General features: G+C 36.9%; 1 protein-coding gene across 7 annotated transcripts in view; it reads right to left on the reverse strand.

Annotated features, from left to right (window-relative positions):
• The window catches only part of LOC136857783 (E3 ubiquitin-protein ligase RNF19B), a 649,393-nt gene that overhangs the window by 142,976 nt on the left and 486,341 nt on the right, over positions 1–20,076 (reverse strand). For all 7 annotated transcript variants that reach the window (XM_067136692.2, XM_067136693.2, XM_068225306.1 and 4 more), the window contains 2 exons: positions 8,165–8,301; positions 2,532–2,629 (listed from right to left, as the gene is read on the reverse strand). In XM_067136692.2, coding sequence (XP_066992793.2) covers positions 2,532–2,629; positions 8,165–8,301 — 235 coding nt within the window. The remainder of the gene's footprint in view (positions 1–2,531; positions 2,630–8,164; positions 8,302–20,076) is intronic.

Here is a 20,076-nt window from a genome sequence, read left to right on the forward strand (position 1 = left end):
GGTTTCTTTGTGTCATATAATAATAAGAACCTTAATCAACATACTTACTATACTATAGAAACTAGTGAGGGAAATGTAATTAGGAAAAATAATAATGTTCTTTCCCATGCGTTGAAGTCATTTGCACCTTAAAGTTGTGAATTAATAAGATACACATTATTCTACTTTTTGAAAGATGATAATATGTTTACACAATTAAATAACATTGTTGATGACATATACATTAAAATAGTCTTTTGAGAATTAATGTGACTTGAGTAAAAGTAATATCTGCAGCGGTTAAGAACAGTGGTTTCCAACTTATCCACCAAAAAAAAAAAAAAAAAAGCAATTTTCATTGAACACTCATTTTAATCACACAGGGCAGTTCAGTAGACCAATAACAACATGAAAGTGACAAGCAAAATTACCAGAACTAAGGAATGCCAGTTTAAAAAGGAAAAGTTAACAAAACAGCAGTCACGATATTATATTCTGTATAAGGGTATAGGCTGAAGGAACGAAGGTATTGGGACCAATACTTTGCAAAGCCTGTTAGTAAAGAGTGGAAAAATTACATTCATGGCCCCAGCTAGAACAAGCAAAAAAAGAATTAACTTTTCTTCCAAACATTGCTGAAAATGAATTGAAAACAGTCCACATATGGAATGTAACAGGAAGGATTTGAATACAATATATGAGGTAGACTTTAAAGGCTCTATATAGGAGATGAAAAGGGACATGAGAAAAAAAAGTGCATTATGCAAGATAGTGTATTAATCCCTTAAGCGGGGAACTCAGTTTCTCTAAACCTCACCCATGAAAAGGGCAGTTTTTTCATTCATACATACATACATACATACATACATACATACATACATACATACATACATACATACATATCCCACGTTGTTCCATCTTAAGCAATGGGTCGGCAAACGAGGCTTCTCCACCAGTTGCGGTCTCTGAACTTCTCTCCTTCTTCGATGCTTTCCAAAGTATGTCCTCTCTGATGAATGTCAATCTTCACCATGTCCTTGTACCTGAGTGTTGGTTGCCCTCTTGGTCTTTTGTCTTCAAGTTTTAGATCGTACATTTTTTTTTTTTTGGTAATCTGTTATCACCCATGCGTCGCATATGTCCCTACCATCTCAGTCGCTGTACTGTTATTTTGTCCTGCAGTCTTACAACTTGAGCCTGCTTGTGGATTTCCTCATTATGGACTCTGTCCCTCCGTGTTTTGCCGATCATGCTACAGACAAATTTCATTTCTGCTGCCTGGATTCTACTAACACCTTTGTTTCTCATGGTCCATGTTTTGCAACCATAGGTCAGGACTGGTATGTAATAGGTTTCATATATGACTCTCTTACATTTTGTTTTTTCACATCATTTAAAATATGCTACGGTAGTATATGGTGACTTGTATCTCATATATAGGCTCTAAGGAGCATAAAAATAACTTATTTAGAACAACGCCATGAAAGATGTGACAATTGCTGTAATTTTTATTTTGTCACATGTTAGAACAAAAACAGCATATGTCTCAATTTTCAAATAATCTCTATCCTCATACCAAAGTCAGCTTCCGTTGCACCTTCTGATGCATTGGTAGAAGAAAGTGCTAAAGGTGATTAATTAATTATGTTTCTGGTGAAGGAAGGGTATAGAGATGAAGAATTAAACTCATCAGCCATAGTGACAAAATCCTCTGAAGTCTTTTACCACATTGTCAACATAGCATGAGGAAAAGATGTTAAAATAAGGAACCGAGAAATGACCTAGCAGTTGTAGAAAATTGCTGGGTATCCCAATGAAACCACCTCAGGATTGTCACTTTTCCAGCTGCCAAATTAGGGAGTCCATGTGCATAGATCACAAAGAAATTTTAGCCATATTTCAGAGCACATTTATTCATTGCACTGAACACATTTTTGTAATAAAATAAATGGTAGCAATGAATTTAGATAGATTTACAAGGCATTCAAATACAAATGTGTGTTTACGAAAATCACTCACCACTAGTATCAACACTTTTCATCTCTCAAGCTCTAATTCCGTTGCAAGCAACTGAAGAACCCTACTTCAGCACGCGTTGAAGAACTTTGAATCGCAATATTCTCCAAGTTCACCAATTCACCAGCACTAGTTGAAAATTCTTCTCTAAACAGCTTATCTCTAACATTTCATGGATATCATCACTGATGTATCTTGGTATCCTTTTGCCATATTTACACAAAATTCAATTAAAGGACATCATAGATGCTACAGAAATACCACTACAGTCTTAACAATGCTTTTTAAAATAATCTACAAAGCTAGACAACACATATTCCATTATTAAAATATTGTGCCGCGCATGCCGCGTAGCCCACCAGGGAAGAGATCAAATCCCACGCCATATGCCACATTCCCCATTAAATGGGTTAAGCAGGAGTGTTCTTATGGAGGTTTCATTGTGTATAATTTAAATTAACATACAAAATAATCTACCAATCAGAATCATAGTAACTGATATCCACTTAAAATATGCAAATGTAAACGATACTCACCGAAGCTGTGACTCCACCTGCTATAACCATGTTGCGTTTATGTTTGTTGGTGTGCTCATACCGAGCATAAAGCTTTCTACCCACCCAAACTGGGATACCTGAAATTCAGATTGTTACAGAATCAACTCATTTAAGTCACAAATATAATATTTATGTAGAAATTTAATTCTCATGGACATTTCTGAATACCTTATTCCATAACCTGGCAGACTGATCCTGAGAAAAAACAAAGAAATATCGTCTAATTACAACACAAAGAAAGCAAATTTTAAGTTGAAATATATGCAATTCCTTGTTCCCATTTGTAATAGCTGTAATTTGTAGCTCATTTGCAAATAAAGAGATTTTGATTTGATTTGAAATCACCTCCTTGTAATGACAGAGTTCCCCTAAATAGCAAGAATAAAAGAACAAAGTTGACATAATCATTCCGCGTTCTTTTGCCACTTCATTCCATAGTTTGATGGTGATGGTGATGATGATGATGATGATGATGATGATGACGATGATGATGCTTGTTGTTTAAAGCGGGCTAACATCTAGGTCATCGGCCCCTGATGGTACGAGATAAGATGAAATGTATTAAAAGTTATAATTAACAAACTGACTAGGATTACAAAAATGATAACGAAGAAAATTATTATGAATTTAAAATAATCAGTGGAACTAATTTGCAATGCCTTATTTTCCTCTAAAATTAAAAAAAGAGTAAAATGTAATAAAATTGAATAAGGCACTGACATAGAAGTAAAATAATATATATTTAATTCAAATTAAAAATACACGAAGATAGATAAACACATAGTCAATAAAATAAAATTTAAAATTAAAAACAAATAGAAACTTCAATTTTAAACACTATAAAATAGGCCACTATCCCTCACAAGACGGAGAACGAGGTCTACTGGTCGCTCATCATCTCGTCACTCCTTTTATTCCACGAAAATGAAAACCTACAACCTGTTTTTCAGTCAATGACCGGGTAAGGGATGTGATGGATGAAGCAGATATAGGCTATAAATACGATGGGATCACCACTCCCAAAGTGATTTATTAATGACTGATAGATGCTATGAAATGAGAATGGAGAGTGTTGCTGGAATGAAAGATGACAGGAAAAACCGGAGTAACTTTTATTCCATATGAAGCCCTTATGATAATCCGCATGCCGCTGGTTCCAAATCGCATTGCGGTCGAAGACAGGTTCAGATAGCAAGTGATCACTGAACATGTGTATAGAGTGTGAAGAAAGGAAGAGTGGGAGAGCGGGTGACCTTGAAAGAAATAATCACAGTCCAAGTTATAGGATAGCCGGCGATGTGTCAGGCTCGAAAATCAAACGTGTTTGAGACCATGGATGTGGCGAGGATAGCAGCCAGCAGCGCAGCTCTAAGTCGGGCTCCGGGGTAAAAACACCAATTGAGATCCATTGGTTTGTTTCGTCATCGCCTAACATCGAGCAGTGAGGCTTGGCGATGTGCCAGCAGTGAAGCTGCAGCATAAACGTACCCTAAGGATTATAGCCCATACCAGGTAAAGACTACCCAGCTGGAGTCCTACTGTGAGAGACTTGTAAATAGAAAGCAATTGGGGAAATGCGTTCATTCATGGTTGAATATAATTGTGTGTATATATGTGTATGTACTTGTAATTGACTGTAGCAGCAGCAGGAGCAGCAGCGGCAACGATATATGTTCCTTCAATTACTGAAAGTCTTAAGGGACACTTCAGAACATTGTCGTTTTCCTTGAAAAATAATAATGTCCTGACTTTCCACTGCGTTTCATCCTATTAGTTCCACAAACTTATCTATCCAAAGTATACATGACTTGTCGCTTGTTTGTTCCTGTCCATTCCTTTCCATTATCTACAAGGAGCAAATAATCTACTGGCACAGGTCTCGCACATTTAAACACTATGGGAAACACCAACAGACTAAATTCTATCTTGTACCCTTGAACACAGGGGATGAACACAGTTCCAATACTCTTAGCCAATAGTAATAACTAGGATTTATTCACCCTTCACATGCTAAGAAGAACTAAAACAAACATACACAATATTATGGCCAAAATTGGAAACATTGTTGTCATCTTACACATAGCCGTGTGCTGCTCTCTGGTCGTGGATCATGTTTGTTACAACATGCAAATTAACTTCTGAGGTATTTTGAAGCATCAGCTTCATACTACAATTACTTGGGATTGAATAAATGTATTATATTGTACCAAATGCTGTTATTAATCCCTTTTTTCCTGCTATCAATTAAGCTGAAAATAACAGGGGATTTACGTTTAAAAGTATGTAAGTTTGTGTTGAAAATTACACTTCCATATATTTTTTAATTAATTGTATCCTCTTTCATGAGTAAATTTCCTTACATTCAATGTGTGAAAACTGTTTATCAAATTTCTTGTTGTTTAAGAAATACTGTCAGTGGCAATGTTAAGTGACTCACCCGATATAAAATAACAAAAATATTTAAAAGACAAAGAAGTAATAATTAACCATTTTACTGAGAAATAGATTCACCAACATCGTAAATATCTTAAGTGAAGAAAACGAGCAACAAAAGGATTTTTTCCAATTTTCCTTTTACACTAATTTCAATAAATAAAGTGGTAAATATTCTAGCAATATTGCTGACAGTATGTGCTTTGGTTATTTCATAACTAGACAAACCCAAAAGAACATTGTCCCTATACTACAAGTAAGATCCACTACTTGATTTGTTGTTCTTACAGCAGTGAAAGACTCTCTACCAATAGATATAATACTGTCTCATGAGATAGGTAATGTTAAGAACAAAGTGCAAGACCAAGAACAGGGCTTTCAAATAAAAATGCAGCCAGCTGCAGACACATAGTGAATTCCCAATCAACTAAGTAACCACCTGCCGCTAAGTGGGCCGAGCGCTGACTAATGAGACACAAACATTTCCTTTACTCCCACGCCATTGGCTATGTAGACTGGGAGGAGCTCGCTGCTCACCACCACCACATGTCCAATATATGGCTCTCCATTACAGCATACCGAGCCATAGTGTAGAAGTTAATTAGCATGTCTGCTATCATATCCCACACTGGTTGGTTTAAAACATTGCAGGGAATGTTTTCCTTGTCCAGTGTTGCTTAGAAGTGAACAAGGATGTCTACGCATGTTTCATAGACTGCAAAAAGGCATTCGAAAAAGTCCTGCATGGGAAGATTATGGACATTCTGCAGAACATTGGACTTGACAACCAAGACATGCGAATCACTGCCAACTTGTAGTGGGGCCAGAAAGCAGCGGTCAAGATTGAGGAAAACTATGTCAGAAGAAATAGATATCCACTATGGCATTCGACAATGCTGTGTATAATCACCTCTACTCTTCAACATTTACTCTGGGGCTAACCTTGCAGAAGCTTTAGAAGAACCACCTACTGTATGCATCAGTATCAACGTGGAGCGTCTGATCGACCTCCATTACGCTGACTTCTGTCTAAAATCAGGCAACACTTCTCCTGTACCATACATCTTACATACTAAATGGAATAATATCCCATGCTGGCTTCTCCTGAAATGGTCAGTTAGCAGACAATGCAAAGGACCTTCAGGTATTATTAGACAAAGTGAACATGGCTTTCAGCAACAGACGGCTGATGATAAACATTAAGAAAACCCAGTTCATGGTTATCAGTACACAGCAAGACGTCCATGCACAGCTAGTTCTCGGTAACGAGACAATCGATAAGGTTCACCAATACTACCAGTACCTATGATGTTACCCCAACCAGCACTGGAACTACAGCCAAGAAATTTGGCTTCGGATCGAACATGTGAGAAGCATCTTCATGCAGATGAGGAAACTGCTCACCAACCGCAACCTATAACTGAACCTAAGGCTCTGTTTGGTCCATTTTCCATATCTTTCCCATGTTACTACTGTATGGAATGGGAAAATGGACACTTGCTCAGGCTCTCTTAAAGACACCGGAGGCATTCAAAATGTGGGTGTACAGATGAAGATGAAGAGAGGTAAGATTTTGTGCATTATATAATAAGACATGTTGGATCGACTGGGAAAGAAGACTGAAGTCATGTTGACCACCAAAAAGCAGAAGCTGGAGCAATTTAACCATTTAGTGTGGAATGAGAATGAGAGTCCTCCAACTTGTCTTAGATTCTTCTGTAAATAATGTGTGTTAAAATTCTGCAAGTGTGAGATACTAAACTAATGGTGCAGTAGTGTTCACACTTGTTCAGCACCTGATTTCTTCTGAACATGTACAAAAATATTCTGCCTAAAATTGGGCAACACTTCAACTGTACCATACATCTTACACACTAAATGGAATAATACCCCATGCTGGCTTCTCCTAAGATGGTCAGTAATTCTGAAAATATGTCATCAATTCCAGGTGCCTTGTTCCTATTTAGGTCTCTCAAAGCTGTGTCAAATTCTGACCTCAAAACTGGGTCTCCCATTTCATCAGCATCAACAGCTTCTTCTTGTTCCAGAACCTTATTATCTGCCATCTTTCTCCCTTGTCTTGTTTCCCTAGAAGTGATTTTCCATCTCAGCTCTTAATATTCATGCACCTAGTTTTCCTTTCTTCAAAGGTTTCCTTGATTGCCTTGTATGCAGCATTTACCTTTCCTACAACCATACAACCTTCAACATTGTTGTACTTCTCTTTTAGCCATTCTTTCTTAACTGTCCTGCACTCTCTACCTATTCCATTCTTTAATCGCCTGTATTATTTCTGTCCTCTTCATTTTTTGCATTCTTGTATTTTTGCCATTCATAATCAAGTCTAATATCTCATTAGTTATCCACTGAATCTTGCTTTATCTTACCTTTCTTCCTAACTTTTCTTCAGCAGCCCTAATGATCTCCTTCTTCACAACTGTCCACTCTCCATCTATTGTGTTTCCTTCAGCTTTTCCATTTAGTCCTTGTGCAACATATTCCTTGAAACAATCCCTCACACTCTCTTCCTTCAACTTACCTAGACCCCATCTTCTTGTATTCCTTCCTTTCTTTCATTTCTTCAACTTCATTTGATATTTCATAACCACCACACAGTGGCCATTTTTCCCCCCGCTAGTTGCTTTACATCGCACCGACACAGATAGGTCTTATGGCGACGATGAGACAGGAATGGGAAGGAAGCGGCCATGGCCTTAATTAAGGTACAGCCCCAGCATTTGCCTGGTGTGAAAATGGGAAACCATGGATAACCATCTTCAGGGCTACCGGCAGTGGGGTTTGAACCCAGTATCTCCCGGACACCTCGTTTCTGAATATCTGCCAAATTAAAATGATGTCTATTTGATACCTTTCTGTGTCTCCAGGTCTTGTCTATGTGCACAGCCGTCATTTGTGGTGTCTGAACCAAGTATTAGCATGGACTAATTATGATCAATGCAGAATTCCACTAACTGGCTTCCTCTTTCATTCCTTTGTGCCGGTCCAAATTCTCCTACGACATTACCTTCTTTTCCTTGGCCTACCACTGTAAATGCCCCATTATCAATTTGGTTCTTCCCTTTATCTTGTGTACATACATACATACATACATACATACATACATACATACATACATACATACATACATACATACATACATACATACATACATTACGTACCAATGATCATTGCAGGTACAGCTATGCCAGCCACAAGGCCAATACCCACAGGTGCACCAACCAAAGTGCCAAGTTGCCAGAGGATCTTCTTTTTCCGTGACCATGGCTTCTTGCCCCAAAACGTGCATCCTGAAGGACTGAAAGTAGGACAATACCCATATATAAATTTGGAGAATGCTGAAGCAGAATAGAGAATTTTAACTATGAATATTATGTCCTTTGTACAGATCAAGTTTAAAACACTTTAAAGACCAAAGAAAATTAGAATAATGTTATTTAGAAAAAGGTGCTGCAGTGATACACAGCTGTCTTAAGAGAGAGAGAGAGAGAGAGGCAAACAACAACAACAAAACACAACAACTTCAAAGTGAAAGCAGGTGACATCATACTTCAATCTGTGAACAAAAGAAGCAAGTAAGGTTATAGTTTTACATAATTGTTGATATTATGATCGCAATCACAGGACTCCCAGTTTAATGTGGAATCTGAACCACACAGGTGAGACTTTTCATCTTCTTAAATCCCACATGGAATGGCTGGGATTGGAGCCACAGCCAACTTGGTGAGAAGCCAGAGACTATGCCACTTGACTGTCACATCACAAGATATGAAAAAAATATTATAGAAATAATACGTAGGTTGAGTCATAAGTCATAGCAACTATTTTTTTTTCTCGCGAACAGGAGACAACACGGAAAATCTAAGATATGCATTTGGAAACGTACGGTATGTACTTTCGCATGATGCCACTAGATTGTGTATGTAAACAACAGTGTGAGTCTAAGCATGGCCCCAAGTTCAGTGTATGAGTGAGAACATCATAAATGTAAGTCAACAAGCAGGAGCAAAGATTGTATATTAAAATAGCAGTTCTCGGTGGCAGCTCTGCACGCCAATGCCATGCAGAGCTGCGGGAAGCATTAGGTGTGCATGCCATGCCCTATAGAAGAGTGGCGAGGTTGGTGGAGACGTTCAAGCATGCCGCGAATGGTATTCAGTGCCTGCCCCACCTCTTGCAACGCACAGTGGAAACCAAGGTGATTATTTCGAAGGTCTGTAACCAATGGAGACCTGTCCTTTGTAAGTAGTCCTGTATATTTGCTGTCTATACCATAATAAAACAATGTTTACCAATGGCCTGTGTTCTGTCACTTTCCTACGAGAATCTCCTGAAGTCAGAATTTGCCTTCAGGTCCTATGCATAAGTACATGCCCCATATTTACAAATGCATATCTTATATTTTCAGTGTTGTCTCCTATTCATGAGGGAAAAGGTAGTTGCCATGACTTATGACTCAACCCTCGTAGTTAGTTTGTTGACAGAGGTTACAGAATGAACTTTGAAAGACTAAACAGTCTAGAATATAAATGTATGAAGTATGGATTGCACTATGTTCTATGTATTTCTTTCAGGGAACATGATGGCCGAGTGGCACTGACACTGCCTTCCCACCATGGTGGCTGTGATTTGAATCCTAGCCAATTCATGCGGGATTTTAAACATTAAGTAGAATTCTTGTGGTTCAGATTCCACTTAGCTCTCACGGCTATGGTCATGATATCAACAGTTGCATAAAACTATAGGCTCACTTTACTTTTACTCAAAATTATCAGTAATTACATTAGTTTTAAGCATATGATAGGGAACAATAACATATTTTATTCCACAACTGAAAAGTTTGGAAGAAGTATTCATGAAAACAGCAAAAGCAGTATGGTATATGTATGAAGATAAATGAACATCATGTTATTTGCAGATTATAGTGTGATTTGGGGAGAAGATGACATGAAGGTTCAAGAACAGTTGGATGTGGTGAATGGGAAGATTGAAGAATGTAGATTGAAACTAAGTGTAGAAAAGAGTAAAACTCTTGTTATGACTAGAGGGGAGAAGGAAGGGACAGGTCAGATTAAGACTTGCAAAAAGCCCCTGGAAGTAGTGGAGACATACCTTGGGAGTGAATTAATGGAGAATGCTCGACTGGACGCTGAAATTAGTAAGAGGATTCAAGCTGGAAGCTGTTTCTATCATAGTGTAAGAAACATGTCAGGGACAAAGATGTGCCAATGGAAGCAAAGGAAACTTACGTACAAGATTTATTTCATACCCATAACAACTTACGGAGAAGAAACTTGGAAAATGACAAAGAAGGATGAGAGTCGAATACAGGCAGCCAAAATAAAGTTCTTGAGGAGTATGATACTGGAGAGTAGAGGAGACAAAATAAAGAATGAGAAAATCCAGGAAGAAATTGGAGTGGGAAAAATGAATGATAGAATAGAGGAGAGCCGATTAAGACTGTTTGGGCACATAAAGCGAATGAGTGATGAAAGAATGCCAAAAAAAAGGGATGGAAATGCAAGGAAGGAGAGGCCGCAGACGACCACAACTGAGATGGAAGGACACAATCCAATGCAGTATTATTAGAGAAAGAAACCTGGACTGGGACACAGTGTTGGAGGAGTGGTGGAAAGACCGAAGAAAGTAGAGAGGAACCATACTTGCCCCTACCTGGCTACAGCTGGATAATGGCAAATGATGATGATAATGATGATGATTCATATTTAAAAAATTTAATGTACATTATTACCAAAAATGCTCTCTTCATATTGAAAACTTGTCATGAGAGAGTCAAATGTAAGTGAAAATAAGGCTGGTAGAACAATTTAGAAAGTTTCTTTTATTAACTGCTATCAATTTTTACATATTTACATGTTTTAGAAAAAGAAAAAAATGTCATATGGAATGTGTGAATGATCATTCAGGTTTATAGCTTGTCATCAATTCAAAGAAAAACCTTAAACATATAGAAACTCTCAGGATACCAAACAGATATAATTTGGTTTCAGGAGAGGAATTACTATTCCCTCTCGCTACGTGACCGAAACTCACCCTCTATCCACATTTGAACACCCAAGAAGGTAGAAAAGGCTGTAGCGTTATTACATTAACGTTATATTACTCGGGATCAGACTCTACGGACCGCTTTCGACCCTAAACAGTCATCATCAGCTGTACATTGATACCTTTACATATGTCAAATATTAGTTAATGTGCCTTTCTAAATGGAGAAGCCATGGGGAAGCATTATGTCCAAGTGTCCGAATTGGGCATGTTTGAGAGTAAAATGGTTAATATAATACAATTCAGGTACTTTGGTGTGGAGTTATCTTTTAGGCCTAAAATTCATTTGTGGAACTTAAACTTAATTCTAAATTACAAGTACATAAACACTTTAAAATACATAGTGCTTGTTAAAATCATATTAAAATACATAGTACATGTTAAAATCCTTGATAATAATGCCTATAAAACACTGTCGTTGAAATGAATTTATATGTCTTGCATAAGTCTACGTTCTTGTTTTGAGTCCAATATAGTTTCAGAATAAATCAGTGCTTGCGTTCTCTTACGATGTCCTATTTTATGTTAAAATGTCTCCACTTGTATCGGTGGTAAAATCCTCTATTATTATCAAATCCAGTATATAGACGGAGATAAATATGTGCAGCTGTGATTGGTATTATCTTTAAGTATTGGAGTAAATTGTGGTCTAGGTTGTGCGTAAGTATTCTGATGCAGAGTGGTGGCTCCTTCCTCGTCTATAACTGTATGCTGATATATGTTGTTATTGCTGGCGTGGTTGGGTTGTGTTGGATTTGACTGCCTGGCGTGTACTGTATCGCACTCTCTTTGGGCTTGTTATGTTATTATTATATTAACCATTTTACTCTCAAACGTGCCCAATTTGGATGCTTGGATATAATGCCTCCCCATGGCTTCTCCATTTAGAAAGGCACATTAACTATTATTTGATATATGTAAAGGTATCAAATGTACAGCTGATGATGACTGTTTAGGGTCGAAACTGGTCCTGTGGTTAATAATAAAATTGTATTGATAAGATGGAACCTTTTCTTATCGATATATTATCTATTTGTGAACTTGATTACTAGTCGCGTGTACGGAATCTATGACCAGAGCGCACAACTATCGCCAGGCACTAACACTAGCGCAGTCTACTTAGGAACGAGACTGTCTGCCGTTGAAACTGATTGAAGATAGACCCTGGAAGCCATGCCTCCACTCTCATCTTGTAAGATGAAATTCAACCTGACAGGAGTCTGATAGAAACTAATTCAACATCCCACTTAGGGATTATTCTTGTATTTAATTATTGTTTCTAAAATTTTGTACATAGAATGTAAGATTTTGTAGTGTTAAATTTTATTTGGTGACTGTGATTACCAGCGCATGTGTCAGCATGGGTAAGATGTTATAGTATATCTCTTCACTCCTGTAAGTACTGTACCAGGAAGGCATAGGCCCTGGCACTATAAATTATAAATTTTATTTTCTAGCATACAAATTCAATTCCGATATGTGAACAGCTGTGTGAGAGAATGTTCTCGTACCTACTGCACTCCACGAGCGAGAAAGCAAGTCAAGCAAGGTCAAGTGACGTCACCGCCACTTGCAGCTTACTTCCCCTAACGAAGTTTCTAGATTGTATTTTTATGAACTTTTTAATGCATGGACTGATTAACACGAGACCAACACTGAATTATAGCTAATGTTCTGGAAGTAAAACCCTGCAAATTTGAAATCAATCCGTCCAGTGGTTTCTGAGATATGACAATTTAAAGTTTGGGAGAAATACTCGCCCCTTTTCACCTGATTCCAAGCGCCGCCCGCCTGACGTGTATATATAGGCCACTGGGCCAAGGCCATAGTCAGTGCAGTCCCGTGTACAGAGTCATGTGTGCACAGTGTGTGTAGAAAGTATGCTCCGTCGCGATTCGCGAGGATATAATAGTGGCCGTACTCAAATGCTGTTGTAATAGTAAAAGGACGTCGTACCGTACATAAAGTTTCTGACGCGCCGCAACGACTGTAAGATTCTAGACATTTTTCAAGGTGATAGAATACTTGCAAATTTGTTATGAAGGTGAAGCTATAATAGGAAGTAAGAATAGAAGTATCTCATATTTCACTGACTAAAATAAGACACCGTGAACTGTGCAAGTTCCACATAATTCTAAACTGTGCTAATATCATAAATCATTGCGTGTGGTAAACTGAAATCGTAATTTAAAACCACTTCTAAGACATATTTCCCTTACAGTGAACTGTGTGAGACTGTATTTACTCGATATTCGTCCCAGAACAGGGCAAAGATTAACTATTTTCATTGTGCACTTTCTCGATCTTTCGATCACTACGGTGAGAAATCCAGTGAACATTAAGGACATTTTTCAATAATATTAAATAGTACGGACTAGTGTGGTGTGAATATAACCATAAAACCGCCTTAATCTGTTAATAATATTTGTTCAGAGACTGTGATAGATCACGTTTTCAAGTGCTTATGAACTGTGTATATAAAAACTGTGTTTTCTGCAGCATGGACTGTGAATGTTAATTTAACGCCGTAAAATCAGTGTAAAAATAAAACTGTGCATTATGACGGTGTGTGATATTAACATCCGTAATGTTCTCAATAGTGCCAATTGAACCTTCCGTGTTCCGACATTACTTCCACGAACAATGGAAATCTTGGCAAAAGTGCTACGAGATCCTGCTACATTAAACGTCGCTTCCAACGAGGGATATAGATGGTTTCTTCAGTTATGGTACCCATCGAGGGACGTCGACAAGGGAGATAAACGTGGTATCTTCACTGAACATCGCCGGTGCTGAGTTCAAGTCTTCGTCCGCACACCGCGGAATGTTCCAGACACCGTACAGCACAACTCCAACATGTGTAAACAGATCTTCTCGCAATCTGAGTGAATAATCACAACTGACTGACTTTTTACTAAGCACTTTGTTCAGTACAGTGTTCTTACAAGTGCTACGTGTGGATGTTAATTCATAATTTCATCGTCAGTTAAAAACATATTTTGCTATAAATTCCTTTCTAATTAATTAGTTGAAGTGCTTTATTCATTTCATTCTTTCAATTTAAACAAACTGAAAGACATACTGCAAGAGTTCAAATATTTAATTTATCAAACTTTCCATGACAAGTGTGTGTTTATTTTGTGTTTCAAAATTTAGAAAGACTGTAGGTCAGCACCATAAATGATGAACTGACAATTTCCAAGATGCTAAGTAATATGTGTGTGGTTTAACATTTAGAAAGACTGTAGGCTATTCATGATCTATAGAAGAACAATAATTATTTTTGAAATTCTCAAGCGAACAGACGTCAAGAAAATCATAACATAAATCTTTTCTTTTTCATTTTGGCAAATATTAACTACCAAGTTGAGTTGCAATTGCAGGGTAATATATCTGTGGCTATTATTAATAAATTTTATAGAAAAAAGAATTACCATCTATTATTCGCCCTGCGATACTATCCGCCTCTGTACCTGCTCCAAAAAACACCGGACACTACCCGAGATCCTTCCCATGCTCAAACCCCACAATCATTTCCTGGTACAGTACCTTATTTTAATATTTTTGGTGGGGTCATGTTTTTCTTTCATTATTTGTCATTTTGATTATTACTGTGGAAATTATGGTGATATTTTGGGTTTGTGTTCTACTTTAAATGTAATGTGCATTGTTTGTCCTGTAATCTTGAAATTCCTTTTGATTTTCCAAATTTTATTTTCCCTCTCTTATTATTATTATTTTGCCTGATTTGTGTTTCCTTGTATTATTTTGTTTGGTGCGTGTGTTATTTCTATTAAATTTTCTTGTGCCTTGTAAATATTGTATTCCTTGCCCGTCTTGCGGGTTTTCATTTTGTCATTCCGTTATTGTTTCTTCATATTAATGGCATCTATTTTTATTCCGTAATTACCTTTTGTTGACCTATGCACTGCGTAGTCATTATTTTGGTCATCCATTTCTTCTTAAGTTAAAATATTATTATTATTTTAGTCCTTTATAAATGTTTAGAGTTCATGGATATTTTATCCCCGTAGTACCTTAAAATTTATATAGGTTGATTATTACTATTCTTTTTATTTAATTCCAATATGCTAAGAGTTTATTTGTCCTGATTATGTTAAAATTTTTATTTACTTTTAATATTAACTACAAGGTATCTATGTTCATATACATAAGTAACTTTAAAGTATGCGTCTACGTATTATTAATTATTAATACTGGGACGTCCTAGATATTTGAGGTTTGTTATTTAAATTGATGGTTTAACTGAACTATTAGAAGTAGGATATGTAACCTAAAGTACACTATTTCGTTGGAGGGTTTATGCCTTGCTTAGTGGAGTGTTTCATACGTTTAATATCCTTATATATTTTCTCATTGTTGCATTATCTTGTCTCTTTGTGTCCAATTACGTAACTGTATCATTGTTGTTCTTATCTTGGGGATTCTTCTTTTGTTCTGGCATGGCGTCGCTAATGCTGTTATTGTCTTGATCTTGGCATGAGATTGTGTTTAACTCCTCGTGCGTGTGGACGCCTTGGGTTACCGAACCTGCCTTGATTTCTATTTTATTGCACATGGGATTTAATGGAGTTGATTTACTAATCCATGTAATTTTGTTCATGATTTATGTTAAATTATCTGTGTTATTTTTCATTTTGGGCCTATTATGTGTTAATATATTTTGTGTTGAAAAGGTCCTTATGTTTTAATTTCATGTGACGATTACGGAACTATGCCTCTGAACATATCTCCGCTGCGTAATACCTCCACTCAGGATGGTAATAAACCTCTCTCGTTAATTTCAGCCTAACTATTCGTCCTATATTTAATTTTACTAAATTTGATTTAATGTTAAAATAAGATGTGTAAAAATTACCTAAGATTTGTTAGTAAAAAGAGAAACATTTTATTTTAAATCCCTGTAATTATTTTAATTTCACTGATTTATTTAACTTTGCAAAGTATTTATTATATTATTACTGATCAGTTTACTTATTTTTTCACATTTTCATTTATTTACAAAAATTAATTGATTTTACAATTTTCCTTTAATGAAATCTTTTCCAACTTAATTATAATTTATTTTAAAGAAAACTGGTGTTATTTTTTGATGCCTGGCTCAGTTTTTCCTGTGGACCTTAAGACTATTTTTTTTTTTTTTATTGGGGTGGGTTTTCAGTGCAGATTTCTTTGCTTCCACTTGTGGCTGGGTAAGTTTAATATATCTGAGTGTCTGTGTGTTGTATATTTTGATTTGCGCTTCCCTCCTTAGTTGTTAACGTAGCCCTATGGCGTTTGTTGGGCGTAACATCATTCCTGTTTTACTTGGGGTCACGTTGCAAGGCTATCCTCACTGAGATGTTTCAACATCTGGTTATGGACATTATCTAGTCTGGGAGCTGTGTCCTTGCAAAGCACCAAGGCGCTGCAGAGTTCCACGTTATAATCCACTGAAGTGCGAGTGGCAAAACATATATGATGGCATTCTGTCTCCTACTTCAGAGCCAGGAAATCGGGATGGTAATTTCCAGAACCAGACACATCTGTGAAATGACTTGTTAGATGATTAGCAACCGTCGATGGATCAGCGACAATACTGCATGCAATGGAAATTCCCAGTACTAAGGATGGTCCTTGTACTCTCAAAATGCATCGAAGTTCAGTCCACATAAAAGATGACTGTGTATGAGATGTCATAGATGACACATATCTTCCCCATGACGTTTTCTTACTCTGTTGAATAAGAACTCTAACCTTAGCGGGGAATTTTTAAAACATTACGAAGTTGGCCACAGTAGGCTGCCTAGATAGCATTTATGAGTATGATGACATTCTTTTACAGCTGCTGCAATTTCTTCGTTCCACCAAGGAAAAGGTTTTTATCAAGGAGTTCCAGAAAAAGATAGAATAGACTCCTCAGCAGCAGCAGCAGCAAGAATAACTTGAATGATGCAAGTTATATCATTGTCTACGCTCCAGCTATTCGCATATTTAACCCTTATAGGACCAGCTGACCATATATCGTAAGTGACATTCCTTGCGAGAAAGACCAACTGACGATATATCGTCAATAGCCACACAGGCTAAAAGGACCAGCTGGCAATATTTTGTCAATGGAATAAACGGATATCTGTAAGCCAAATATTTTAACACATGAATATTATGACACTATATTAAGTGTCTTGAAGATCTTTTGGGACTGTCAGATTAAAGTCTGATTGAGTATGAGAGTCAAAACATGAAATAAACACCAACAAGTACAGTGCAGCACATCTAATGTAGAGCGCCACCTCGCGCTCGCTAGCCTGCGCTGTGCAGTCTGCTATTGCAGTTTCAACATAAACCACGTGTGGCGGCAAATAATATAGTGCAGTCTCCTCAACTGTATTGTTTGTTTGTTTGTTTGCTTCCTTATTTACGGTATCTCCTTTCCAGAAATCTGATAAATCTAACAACTCATTGTCAGAGTTCTTGTCGAGTTCTGCCTACAATTCGCAACTTGTCCTACGTTTACGAGAAACACTCATTATTTACAAACGCGATGGCTGTATCACTCAAAACGGAAAACAACACTCAAAATAATTATCCACTTGGAAAGGAGATACCGTAAACAAGCAAACAAACAAACAAAACGATAAAACTGAGAAGAGTGCAATAGGTTACTTGCCGCCTAACGCCATAAGATTATTATTATTATTATTATTACTATTATTATTATTATTACTATTATTATTATTATTAATAATAATAATAATTAATCTTTAACCTTTATAGGACCAGTAGCTGCCTCTGTGGATCAGTGGTAGAGTGTCGGCCTCTGGATCCCAAGATAGCGGGTTCGAACTCAGTAGAGGCAGTCGGATTTTTGAAGGGCGGAAAAATGTCTATTCGACACTCCATGCCGTACGATGTCAGCATGTAAAAGATCTCTGGTGACACATTTGGTGTTTACCCGACAAAATTAATTAAATCTCAGCCATAAACGCCCAAGAGAGTTTTGGTTTACTCGGCCTGCCATCTAGTGGGCCTAGAGTAAAACGGAATGTCGAAATTGACGAGCAGACAGCCAGATGGCGTCAAGATGATATGTCTGCACACAGTAGCTGAGGCCATATGATTACGATTATTATTATTATTATTATTATTATTATTATTATTATTATTATTATTATTATTATTATTATTATTATTATTATTATTATTATTATTATTATTATTATTTTATAGGACCAGCTGAAGAACTGAGTGTTCCAAATGTCAAGAAGGATGCCATGGTGTGTGCACAGTGAAACATATTTGTAAATAAGTTTTTGTAAGTGTGGAACACAACTGTAAACATTTTAAAACATTATTAGGTCCATTTCAGTGTGTTATATTGTAGGTGTGTATTGGTGTTATTCAGAGGTATCTGGATTTGTATCTACAAAGTGTAGGCAAACAATGTGTGCTTACTGCTGTGCTGAATTTTTTTTAGACTTCAGATCAAGGTGACAATAATAATATTTTGTTAATTAATTTCAATCCAAACTCCAATAAAATTTGTGATAATACAGAAAATAAAGTATGAAACGTAAATAATATATTTGCCATACATAAATTTTGCTTAGTTTAGAAGCTACAGATATTTCATTTCAACATTTAAAAAATATTTTTAGTGTATATATAAAATATTGTTTATTTTAAAATATTAATTTTGTTCAAACTGCCTCCGTTTACACCTCATAAGAAAAATGGTTGTTTTCTCAAGATTTTGAAAAAAGAATTGTGAAGAAAACTTTATTACAGACTAAGGTACAGGTTTCTGAAAGGAGATGTGAAAAATATGCCTCAAACACCTTGGTCTTTTTCGCCATACCACATGCTAAACAGCTGGTCTTCTTAGGTGCGCCCTCCTTGAATATACCCGGTCCTAAAAGGGTTAAAGACAGCTAACGATGTGAACTTTGGCCAATCAGCGTGCTTAAGAATTCATCGGGAAGGAGCTTCGATGGATTTCTGTTTCAACAAAGTAAGAATAATGGGAAAATAATCACTCTCACAAAGGTCATCGTGTACATCCCCCCAAAGCAGGAAAACAAGCTCACAGCTATGCACTATGCTGAAATGTGTTGATTTTCCTGTATTCAAAATGCATAAATCCAGCTCTATTATTAATTGTTCCTACTCCCTTTCCTGGGACAAGGCATTTCAGAGCCACATAATGGTTGATGGGATTAATATCACCCGAAAAGGGGAAAGGAGGTGGGAGCTGATCTATAAGATCAATTACAGCATTGATATTAAGAGGCTGTCCTGGCGGGAAAATAAACATGACAAACTGTAGTTATGACAGGCAACGAAACATGTACCACTACTGCCTCCAGATGAGTTCTTACTGGAATCACTTCGCTGTGGGTATCAAAACAAGTAAAAATACCAATGCCACCGGAAGCCAGATTAGCATAATCCTGTTCTGTCGAGTATAGTCTAAAATTTCTCAAGACTGTACGATGACCTGGTCGGAGATTAGTTTCTTGAATAAGGACTATACTCATTACGAAGTGAATTATTAGCTGGCGCAACTGAGTAAAATGCCTATCATAACCATTACAATTCCATTATAACAGTGACATAGTGTGGATATTTTAAAAGGATATTTTGGTTGTCAGCGGCTAGATGATTACACTAATATCTCCATCTGTAGATAGAGACATACTCGATGTGCATCACCTCATCAACAGACCTGCCAGATGTACACTGAGCTGCTTCGACGTTTTTGGGGGGCGGGATTTCCTCCTACAAGGTGAGCGCATAGTTTTTCCAGCAGGAGTATCTGCTAACGCATACCATCCAGATGGAGGCCATGTGTCCTCACAAGAGAGTTAGGATTTTGGAAAAGTTATTTCTTTGAAGCTTAACCCTTAGGATTCCAGCAAGATATAGCAGATATTTTACATTCAGGAGATAAAATGGACTGTATCACGATTCACCTATCTAAGGCTTTTGATACTGTACATCATACAAG

The sequence above is a fragment of the Anabrus simplex genome, chromosome 1 (assembly GCF_040414725.1).
Source record: "Anabrus simplex isolate iqAnaSimp1 chromosome 1, ASM4041472v1, whole genome shotgun sequence".
Classification (NCBI taxonomy): domain Eukaryota; kingdom Metazoa; phylum Arthropoda; class Insecta; order Orthoptera; family Tettigoniidae; genus Anabrus; species Anabrus simplex.